Below are 12,461 nucleotides of genomic sequence, written 5' to 3' on the forward strand. Positions count from 1 at the left end.
CAGCTGAAAGAGCTTTTTGAGAGTGAGTCCACTGAGGCTGGTCCTCACCTCAGCTGTTTCTGAACTAGTTTTCCTGGCTACACCAGCCCCCCAAAACATCACCGTACCCCTGGGACAACCATGAAATACTGGACAAGTATTACAAGAATTTCTTCATTCAGCCAGACTGTGAAAAAAAGTGCTGAGGTTATTGGGCCAACAGCCAGCAGAACTGAAATTAGATGTAAGAGATTCAGTGATTCGCTAATGTTGTAAACGCGTGAAGTTTATGTTTCGTAAGAGTGTCCTCAATGCGGCCCAGAATGAGTGATGAGTGTTTTGATGAGAAATGTGCAGGAAGAGTGACGGCTCATTTCCTGCCTCTGGGTGGTGAGTAAGCAGTAACTGCTAAGTGTGTGTGTGCGTGTGTATGAAATGCTAATAACATAATGTTTATTCATTTATGTATTGATTCAAGCGAAAGTAACTAAAACATTCATAGTACTGTAGTGGCAAAAACATTAGGAAGAATTTTGTGCTCATGTTTGCGTCTACTTAAATTCTGAAGCAGCCTGCTGTAATCACGTTTACTACGTAATTCAATAGTTTCTCAAAGGAATATTTAAAGTACAATGAATTTCTTAAAGTACAATGACAGATATATACATATATACACACACACACACACACACACACACAGGTGTTGGTCATATAAAAATGTAAATTAAATTTATGTATTTAGCAGACACTTTTATCCAAAGCAACTTACAGTGCATTCAGGAATTTCAGGCTATCGCTTTTTTATTAGAATATCATCAAAAATTTGATTTATTTCACTAATTCCATTCAAAAAGTGAAAATTGTATATCAATTTTATTCATTAAACACAGACTGATATATTTCAAATGTTTATTTCTTTTAATTTTGATGTTTATAACTGACAACTAAGGAAAATCTCAAATTCAGTATCTCAGAAAATTTGAATATTTTGAAAAGGTTCAATATTGAAGACACCCGGTGCCACACTCTAATCAGCTAATTAACTCAAAACACCTGCAAAGCCTTTAAATGAAGACTGCTGACTTGACAGTTGTCCAAAAGATGACCATTGACACCTTGCACAAGGAAGGCAAGACACAAAAGGTCATTGCAAAAGAGGCTGGCTGTTCACAGGGTTCTGTATCCAAGCACATTAATAGAGAGGCAAAGGGTAGGAAAATATGTGGTAGAAAAAAGTGTACAAGCAATAGGGATAACTGCTCCCTGGAGAGGATTGTGAAACAAAACCCATTAAAAAATGTGGGGGAGATTCACAAAGAGTGGACTGCAGCTGGAGTCAGTGCTTCAAGAACCACTATGCACAGACATATGCAAGACATGGGTTTCAGCTGTCGTATTCCTTGTGTCAAGCCAATCAACAGAACAACAGACAGCGTCAGATGCGTCTCGCTGCTAAAAGGACTGGACTGCTGCTGAGTGGTCCAAAGTTATGTTTTCTGATGAAAGTAAATTTTGCATTTCCTTTGGAAATCAGAGTCCCAGAGTCTGGAGGAAGAGAGGAGAGGCACACAATCAATGTTGCTTGAGGTCCAGTGTAAAGTTTTCACAGTCAGTGATGGTTTGCAGTGTCATGTCATCTGCTGGTGTTGGTCCACTGGATTTCTGAGGTCCAAGATCAACACAGCTGTATACCAGGAAGTTTTAGAGCACATTATGCTTCCTGCAGCTGACCAACTTAATGGAGATGCAGATTTCATTTTCCAACAAGACCTGCACACAGTGCCAAAGCTTCCAGTACCTGGTTTAAGGACCATTGTATCCCTGTTCTTAATTGGCCAGCAAACTCGCCTGACCTTAACCCCATAGATTTTCTATGGGGTATTGTGAAGAGGAAGATGCGATATGCCAGACCCAAGAATGCAGAAGAGCTGAGGGCCACTATCAGAGCAACCTGGGCTCTCATAACACCTGAGCAGTGCCACAGACTGATCAACTCCATGCCACACCACATTGCTGCAGTAATTCAGGCAAAAGGAGCCCCAACTAAGTCTTGAGTGCTGTACATGCTCATACTTTTCATTTTCATACATTTTATTTGGCCAAGATTTCTAAAAATCCTTTCTTTGTATTGGTCTTAAGTTAAATTCAAATTTTCTGAAATACTGAATTTGGCAATTTCCTTAGTTGTCAGTTATAGTCATCAAAATTAAAAGAAATAAACATTTGAAATATATCAGTCTGTATGTAATTAATGAATATAATATACAAGTTTCACTTTTTGAATGGAATTAGTGAAATAAATCAACTTTTTGATGATATTCTAATTATGACCAGCATGGCCAGCACCTGTGTGTGTGTATGTGTGGATATATATACACATATACAAACACACACTAAAACACTTAATTTCAGCACAAAAATCTTTCTCCATTATCAGTCATTCAAAATTATCCATGTGTTCTTATAATTAATAAATTGTAGTATAAAATTAATTAAAAAGCAAATAATATTTGAATAATATCAGGATTATTTTCAAGCAACATATATCTTTAATATTACTTAAATAATGAAATAACATTATGTTATTCACCTTATTTTGTAGTGTGCAAGCTATTTCCTGTAAATGTGTGATATTGTACTTCAGTTGCCATTATAGGTAAATAATCAGAAGAAAAACAGTGCATGAAATAGTAAAATTATTTTCATTACAAACCAGTGTCGTTATGTCGTTATTAGGATAATAAAAATAACAAATACCAGTTTGCGATATCCACAGAATAACAGACTGTTTAATTACAGCTAAAACACTGGAAGCTTTGCGCATTTTTAATTTTTTTTTTTTTTAAGTAGACTCATTTTCCAACTCCCCTAGAGTTAAACAGTTGAGTTTTACCGTTTTTGAATACATTCAACTAGGGCTGCAACTAACGATTATTTTGATAATCGATTAATCTGTCGATTATTTTTACGATTAATCGATTAATCGTTTTATGAACTTATATTTTAGTTTTTTTTTTTTTTTTTAGTTAGCCCATTTTTCCCCAAGTAAATTATAAATAAAGGGTATTTATCATTCAGCATAGATTTTTAAGAGATTTTAACCATTTTGCATTGTCATATCCTCATCAAAAATATACCTGGAGTTGTTTTATTATGTGTTAGTAATCCTTTTTCGAACTCTTCTGCAATCAAAACACTGACCCATACTCTAGCAAATTTCACAAGGAGATTTCAAATAATGTTTTCACCATGGCAGTCCTTAGAGCTCCTAAAGTAGTTTAACATCCCGAACAAAGCTTAAGGAATCTTTCAGAACATATTTTCACGAAGAATAAGGATAAAACAGAATAAAATTGCAGTACATTGCATTTTATAATTTACTGGGAAACAGCTTTATAGCTTATGCTGTGAAATTGTAAACAATCCTTCGGAAAAAAGTGCCAATGGCATGAAACCTGAATGGAACTCACATTTTAAAGTAAAATCCATCAGAAGGTTGTCCAGAAAAAAAAAATTGAACACACACAAAAAACCTGCTGTGTGAAAAAGAGCAGTGAATACTTAGAAAAATAAGTGCATTTCAAATATATTTAAACATTTACCTCTCTCATTCAGTCATAATTAAGCTGCAAGACTGAATTATGAACTGGTAAACGACAAACTGATCACAGATCATGTTTGTAAAGCTTTAAATGTTAACTGTTAAAAAGCAATGTTATCAGCTTTTACGACTAAACATTTGCAAACAACATTGTACTGAAGAATCTGCACAAATAAAAGTCTTAGGGGCCGTTCACATATCGCCCCTAAAAACGCGTGGAAAACGCTAGGCGCGCCCCTTTCTCTTTCTTTCCAAAGCGCTCGGGCAGTTGCACCCCTGAGGCGTCTGCCTTTGCTAAGCAACCATGACGTGCTTTCTCCATGAAGACGCGGAAATTTCAGCAAAGGATAAATGGATTTGCAGCTCAAAAAATCGCTTGCAGTAGCTCTGCTACTAAATTTATTTCAAAATGGCAATCCATATACAACTATGATCAGCTGTTCCTTCATCTTGGCTGAGCTTTCAGCGTTGTTACCATAGACATCATATTTATGATGTCTATGGTTGTTACGGGAAAGGATGAAGCTGATTGGTTAGTTCTTGTCACATGACCCGCGGTGCGCTTGCCGCATTCTGAAAAGTTGAGATGTTTTTAACTCTATGCGGTGCGGACGCGCCTGGAAAAAAAGGCGGCTCGCGTCTGCGTCGCTTCCATTATGAGCGCGCATACCGCGTGCCTACATTGGAAATAACGAACTTGAGCGCGCAAAAGTCGCGATATGTGAACGACCCCTTAAACAGTTCAGTAGTGCAGAGTTTACAGGTTACTCTTCTTTTTTGAAGGCTCAAAGTAAAGTACTCCCACATCCCGCTGAATGCTGCAGAGACGCTGTTCGGGAAGCACGTGACATAAAACGAGGCTAGCTATTGGCTATTCGCTACTTCTCCTGCTGTACTGGCTGAGTAAAACCTCCGGTGGCTCATTACTGCCACACTTTGGTCACCGCAGATTTGAAATATGCACGAAATGAGCCGCTTATGGCAAATAAAAGTTATTTAGCAACTAATCGATGACTAAATTAGTTGACAACTATTTTAATAATCGATTTTAATCGATTAGTTGTTTCAGCTCTACATTCAACCGATCTCTGCATCTGGCAGTAGCACTATAAGCTTAGATCATTGAATCTGATTAGACCATTAGCTCAAAAACTTTCAATATTTTTCCTATTTAAAACTTTTCTGTAGTACATTGTGTACTAAGACTGATGGAAAATGAATAGTTGCGATTTTCTAGGCCGATATGGCTGGGAACTATACTCGCATTTCGGCATAATAATCAAGGAACTCTGCTGCCATACCATCATACAATGATATTACGCAGTGCCTGAATATAGTCCCAAGCAACTCTGCAACTACACAAACTAGATGGGGACTATTTTCAGGCACTGCGTAATATCATTGTGCCTGATGCACCCAAGATCGGCTGAATGGCTTCGAAAACAGTAAAACTCAACTGTTTAACTCTAGGAGAGTTGGGAGATTAGCCTATTTTTAAAATAGTGGAGTGTTTCTTTAAGTTACAAATGGCTCCACTTTCCCTTGTGTTGAAATTAAGGAAGATATTACTTTTTTAGCCTGAAGCACAACTTAGGAGATTTTTCCAAAACTGAGCATCCATGGACAAAGACATCCTGAGCCAGCTGAGCAACTGTCAAAATGAATCAAAAATGAATAGTAAATTAACCGGTAGCTTTGGGTCTGAGTGAGAGATGGGAGCTTTTCAAAGGGTCACTTGCCTCTAAAGTCCTGCAAGGATCAGAGAGGATTCGCCACTTCTAAACATTCACGGCAAACTCCCCACTGTTACCTGCTGCCATTCACACCTCGATTACTTAGATGTCCACTATTTCATCCTGCCTTTCATCCAAAAGAGAGAGTGAGACAAACCAGGAGTATACTGAATCCAAATGTTCTGCATCACTGATGAAATATCTTTGTAATCATCCTCGCTTCCCCATTTCGGAGTCTCTTATCATAAAATCCACACATATCCTTTTAGCTGTAATAGAGAGTGACACTGTGGCTCAACATAGACCAAACACTGACCATGAGACTAATCATTGCATTTACTAACAGATCGGACTCTCAGATTGTCCTGTATGAACTAAATTAGATAAGAATCGAATGGAGCTATAATAAATGTCAAGATTTTATATCACATCTTTTGGTCCCAGAACATCCTTTAAATGCCATTCCAAGAGTGCTAGCATTGTTCTGCTAGATGTCTAGCATTGGTTGTCAACTAGTGGATCTGTTTATACATCACATATCAACCATTCTCATAATTTAATTGTATACTTTAATGAATACACTGTGGATATAAAATGTGGCTGTCATGAACGGTGTATGAACAGGGCTATATTCTGCTTCTGTGTGAATGTAGCCACTATATTGGTTTGTTTCTGTGCAGTAAATCAGCAATGTTACAAGTGGGCATGTATGTTGCTGTCTGGGGAGGGCTTTAGGTGGGCTGGGGTGAAGGCTAACTGACAGAAATTATATTCTTTACAGTAAACTTAAACTCAACACTTTTCTATAAACCTGATGTAGTTATACAGGCTTTTGTGTGTATAGAGCAGTGCTATGTGCTGGACATCTAAAATGAAAGTAAATTAATCTATTTCAATTTATGTTCAAAAAGTTTCCAGGTTAAAGGCCTGTAGGACAACATTTACCAGACATGGACAACAAAAAAGCAGGAAATATACTAATTAAAACTAATTTTCAGAACGAAGGTTTCAGCACAGTCAGCTTTACAGGTTATGCTTTAGGACCTCAAGAAAGGCAAAAACCTTTTCTGCTGGTGTCAAAAAACTGTCTGAACCTTTTTCTGGTTAAAACTGATCCAAAATCAATACAAGTACATAATCAGCCAGTGTTCAAAACTATCTCCTTACCTTAGCCTGATTAACAACGGTAAGCTTGTAATAATGTGTTGCAATTTGAGTAGTACTGGTAGGTTTCTGTGGGACATACGAGCTTGACGCCATTCATCTTTAGCCCTAAACACACTGTATGATTTTCAGATGTCCCAGATGAAAGATTGGCATTGTGAAACAATCATGGCAATTTCTGTGACCCTGGCTCCTAATCAGTGGTTCTGTGTTGTACATTGAGAGAGGTTCAAAGACAGCTGTTGTCACAGTCTTGCGACCAAAGATAGTCTACAATACAGCATGATCATCGCACAGTGTGTTTGCTGGTACGATCCATGTTTACTGATCAACCAATAAAAATGCGACAGAAATTAATGTGACATGGTGCTAAACCATAAAACTGCTTGCCTCAAGCTCTTATCTCTTCTTCTTTCGCTGCTTCTACTTTTTTCAGCTGCTAAAGCGTTATTCATCATGCTCTTTTTGTTTACCACTAGCGCATGCTAATGATTTTTTATTCTTTTATAATAACCGGTGTCGTATCATACGAGCCAATGGGTGTCGTCATCATACAGTCTACACACGTCAACCAACTATAATTAGCACAGTTTAATGTGAAATGGGCTAAGCGATCATTAGATTAAATCACCATTGGTAGCGCAATGTATTGTAATGTTTTTTTTTTCTCAGTTGGTCAGAACAAAAGTGGAAGACATGTTACTTGTTCAGATCAAATTTTCCAGTGAAAATGTTTAATTGGGTCATATGTTCCAAGATATATATCCACATGGTGCGGTGACTGACAGCCCACCAGACAAAAAAACTAATGGACAATGCATCTCCACTTCCTTACACTATAGAAAAGTGAAGCCAAAACATTATCAGTATGGCCACTGTCATCTTGGGAAAATGACGTCATTTGGAGTCATAGTATGTGTCTGACTTCATGCTGTGCCGTGCAGACCTATCGGCAAGTAGCAGCTTGCAGTCGGGGACGGAATTAAAAGCAGAGACGTGACGTCGGACACTTTCTGCTCCCGGTAGCGATGCTTACACAGTGTTTGGATACTCTTATCATAGATAAAGTAAATAACATGCAATATGTGTCAAATGCACAGATGTTTCAGAAACGTCTTCATGAGCAACAGAAACACTTTTTGTATACTGCTTAATACAGCCCCATCGGTTCAAGAATAAAGTTCAACATAAATATATATTATTTAAAAACCTCTGAAGTGGAGGTATATTTGCTTTTATCTGTTTTTTTATTAAATGGGACTCAATATAACATTGCGATTACAGTAAAAATAAAAGCTTTTACAGTTAAAAGCTGTCACTGTTCTAAAAACAGATTTGTGAGCAGTATTGGAATTGAAGATGTTAGAAACACAATTCATTGTTGTCATGTGGTGAATTTGGCCAATCGTAAAACAGCTGTGCCATCATCAGCGCTCCTGCCGTCGCTCTTGAGAAACTGCGGCAGCTCAGTCAGCCGGCTGCTCTCGAGATGATATGGCTTAACTTTTCAAGACTCATGCACATACCCCTCAAAACGTTAGATTCATCTGCACTGGAGCCGTGCCAGTGCACAACCCACATAAAGATGGTAATTCCGCATATAACTGCTGTTGCAGGTTTCAAACAGAGATGGCAGACAAATACTGACTGCAGCTTTAAGCTAAAGTACTAAAAAGAAAAATTATATATCTTTTAATATTTAATAGAAATATTAAAAGATATATAATAAAAAGGACAAAAGCATCTAAAATTACAACAACAAACTAAAATTTATTTGAAAATATAAAAATAAAGCTAATTCAAAACATTAAGAAATACTCTGAAATAATTGCTCATAGTCCAGAGCTGCAATATGCATTGTAATTAATTATGGCAGGTTATGGGATGCATTACAAGGACACTGTACTTATGATATTAAAGAGACACTATTATACATACAGTACTCTCTTTCTCTCTCTAGCTTCATCACCCCTGTAAGATCACAAAGATCAAGCAATTAGTGTTTCAATTAAGAAAGAAAATTCACTCAACCATGCCACTGTTCACTATTCATAAATCTAATCTTTCTTTTCCCCCCATAACCCTTTCCTCAGCACCAGAAAGGAATATCAGACTCAAATATGGAGTTATATCCCATGCCGTCCTCACAGCTGTCTTAATTGAGGCGACTTTCATGCCACGGTAATTTCAGACAAGTGACCTATTAGACAAATTGAAATTAATTAGTTCAGATTATTATCATTCATATGGCCTGCACTATAAGTCTGAAATACACCCTACAGTATATAGCCAATAAAAATGGGGAAATCAAAGAGGAGTGTGAATGGAAATCTATATTTAGTTATTTTTTTTGCCAGTATATGGATGACTGTAAAGAATATTTCAAAATGAATACACACAGGTGTTTTAGTACAGGTAAGATTTGCTTTAAACATCAATATACAAGAAGTAATCAAACTTCTTTCAAACCCACATGCACAGAGGCACACTCAAGCACACACTCCATTTGTGCATCCAATCTTTCCCAAAGGAAAACACACTGAACGAAAATAAAAGATAAGAAAGAAAATGGAAGACTTGGACAAAGAAATAAGGACAAATGCCAAGCCGTTAAGAAAATACAAATCTTTTTTATATGTATACATTTCTGGAGGGCAGGATTAGCAGATTGGTAATTATAGGGATGTATATTCCACTGTATAAACAAACTATATTTAGAGCATGAATCAGATGATGGGAGTTTATGATCCTGAATGCTGTTCTGTCAACATTTATGCTGGATAATTTATATATAAGCCAGTCCTCTCTGGATCCCCAGAGTGTGTTTTGTTGTTGTTATTGTAAGAAAGCATGTTGACTAAATCCAAACCCATTTTAAAAGAGAGACACATCTGAAAGAGAAAGTCAACCGAGGCATGACTGCCTTCCAGATGTGTTCATCTGCAGGGCTGTGAATCTGACTTTCTCCCCTCCTTTCAAACAGAGAATGCCATCCTGGCTTTCGGGAACGACACAGACCTGAAATCTGCGACTAACCAAGCTCCGGGCTCCAACACAAACATTTACAACCAGATCTTAGTTACCAGCACAGAGACCACCACTACCACCATTGGTTCTGGGATGGAGACTGAGCAGAACATCCTTCGTCCACAGATGCCCACACAGGTACAGGCCTTTATCCCAGGCTGTCTGAGTGCCAGTATGCATTCTAGGACCTTTTGATAATCTAACTCGCTGTGTTCCTGCTAGATTTCAAACCGAGAAAAACCGATCATTCATGTTGCCTATTCATTCACGTCAGAGCTTTCTTGTGAGCGAACACAGATTTGCATTGTGTATGACACAGCATACATATTGTGTCACAAAAAATTACTTAAAATCCATTCTGACTGTCCACACTGTAACGCAATTGGAAAAAAATGTATACCGTTTTAATCGGATTTCAAATCACATATGGATATGGTTTGTAAAAAAATTGATTTCTTTCTGTTCAGAGTGCAGACAGCTAAATGGATTGGAGTCAGATATGCTTTTCATGTCTGTCAGAACAACGCCAGAGAAGTGTGTTATAGTCTCCCTGCTGAAAGAAACAGTGTAAACCAGCCTACATGATTACCCTTGTCGGTTTCCCTGCCTGGCCTAGCTTACCACAGTAGTCTGGTTTTGTGATTTTAGAGGGGATTTGTCAGATGGTCTGAACCATACTGGAAGACCAGCTAAGACCAGCTGTAGACTTTTTTGTTGTTTTGTTATTTTCTAATGCAGTGGTTCTTAATTGGTTTCAATCAGGATCCAGATTTTACATTGGACTTTAAGTGGTGATTAGTTTCATGCTCTCAGAAACCAATCATTCGCTCAACATAGCCTGTATTTATAATCAGGCACACATTCTTTTCTTTTTTATATTTTATTTCACAGCTTTTGAGGATGGAACATCACATAACCTACACTACTGCGATCAGTATGATTATGTTCTAAAAGAAATGTATAATTTTTTCCCAAAAAAGTGCAAGAAATTTGTGTTACAACAGATTTTGGTTTCATATCAATGATGTTCTTTTGAACTTTCTATTCATCAGAAATTCTGAAAAAAATATTTTCCACAAAAATGTTTGTAATATAAATCACGTGACACTGAAGTCTGGTTTCATGGCGGCTGAAATTTCAGCTTTGCCTTCACCGGAATAAAATTACATTTAAAAGATATTAAATTACTTATCGGTTATTATCAATTGTAAGGATATTTCACGTGTTTTTTTTTTATCATATAAATGTTGTGAGACTTAACAAAAGCCATGGAAAGCATATTTATCTTCCTTTTAAAAGTTGAAAAGTCTGTTCATGTGTTTTATTATTATACACACAACTGGCCCACTAGAGATGAATCCATTTAGTACTGCATCTGATACCAGTAAAAGACAGAACCAAAACATGGAAGGACATGATGAGATGATAAAACAGATTTCACTTGCTCTCGTTTCTTCTGCAGATGAACGAGAGAGACAGACTGTGGGGTGACTCCACGCTTCCGTCCCCTGATCTCTATGACACCGGTCCTGCAGTGCCCCACCCGGCCATGGTAATGTGGCTCCTCCCCTTCCTGCTATTGGCTCTCTAACTTTAAAATCAGCTGATCAATCAAAGCACCACAGAACTGGGACAGCGTGTGTGTATTCATGAGTTTCGACTTCCGCATCACAATAACTTGTTCGACGAGGACGCAAAAACTACCAAACTCTCTAAATATATGAAACCCTGCTCCATTCCTTAATGCCACATAGTGATTCATTGTCTGGGTGTTCACAATGACTGATTTCAAGGGTTTAAATAATTGTGTGTCTCTTTCTCTCTTAATTTGAACTGAATATGGTGCTGTATAAGATAAAACCCTCTCTTCAAAGCGACCGACTACCTTTCAGTCGACAGGCTGAGTCATGCCAAAAAAAAAAAGAAACCTAACATTATTTCCTACCTGTTCATCATCCATAATTTAATATCTATTTTCCCCCTGCTCTCTCAAATGTACGGTATTGGTACGTGTGCTGTATATTCACCTGGATAGAAGTGTGTTTTGTGATGTTTGCTTGAAGAAGCACAAGAACAAGCAGTAAGAGAAAGGAAACTGATGTAATGCAACTAAAAGTGTCTGCGATGAGAGCTCTTTCAGTAGGTTACAAAGACGGTCATTATTTTTGTAATGTGCCTGTATTGTTTAGACGTAGGCTGTTTATCCCAGCAGTCTTGGAATGCACAGTTTGCTAAGAAAATGGCACCGATATGAAGAGCTTAAATATCTTGATGAATGCCAGGATCACTGAGCAGTTCTTGTATACTTCACCTGTGAATATGGGTTATCTGAAATACTGCATCAAACTGCTTATTGCAAATGGAAAAAGAAGCACAAAACACCCTGCTAAAAAAAAAACTTTCCTCTTCATGTGAATTCAAGCAGCTTAATCCCATCTCACTGTTCATCTCCGCCAATCAAAATGAGCACAACGAGGGTCTGTTGACTCTCTCCAGTGACTGACAGCAGTTTTCTGCATCCCCATCCTATGAGCACTTGGCATCTGCAATTGTGTTGCTTTTTTATTCTCAAGTGTCCTGTGATGACAAACAAGGTGAGTGAAAAGTAAATGCATTGACTTCTAACAAGCTTCAGAGACTATTGACCAATCAATGACCTGCATCACAAAACAGGGCAAAGCATTTCTGTTCAGATGGGTGGAAACTGTGGATTTTACTTGTTATTTCCTGAAAAATAAACCTGCCAGATACAGATGTACAGAATAATGCTTGTGTGTCCAAATATGTACATGAAGTAAGAGCATGTTTGTTATGCATTGGGGAAAAAACCTGAGCAATCATTTTTTAATATGCTAAAATATGATAATTGAAAATAGTTATATGGAAAATAGCTGTGAGAAGATTCTTTAATATTTATATGTATTTTTTTTTGCCCTACAGAAGAAAGTCATACATGT

At 37.5% G+C, this 12,461-nt stretch overlaps 1 protein-coding gene across 1 annotated transcript in view; it reads left to right on the forward strand.

The window, feature by feature from the left end:
* LOC132157163 (GDNF family receptor alpha-4-like) overlaps window positions 1-11,757 on the forward strand; it is a 119,350-nt gene extending 107,593 nt beyond the window's left edge. Inside the window, exons 7-8 of the mRNA XM_059566376.1 lie at window positions 9,461-9,642; window positions 10,967-11,757. Of these exons, the coding sequence (XP_059422359.1) occupies window positions 9,461-9,642; window positions 10,967-11,095 (311 nt within the window). The 3' untranslated portion in view covers window positions 11,096-11,757. The remainder of the gene's footprint in view (window positions 1-9,460; window positions 9,643-10,966) is intronic.
* The last annotated feature ends 704 nt before the right edge of the window (window positions 11,758-12,461 follow it).

This window comes from Carassius carassius, chromosome 14, assembly GCF_963082965.1.
Source record: "Carassius carassius chromosome 14, fCarCar2.1, whole genome shotgun sequence".
In the NCBI taxonomy this organism is placed as follows: domain Eukaryota; kingdom Metazoa; phylum Chordata; class Actinopteri; order Cypriniformes; family Cyprinidae; genus Carassius; species Carassius carassius.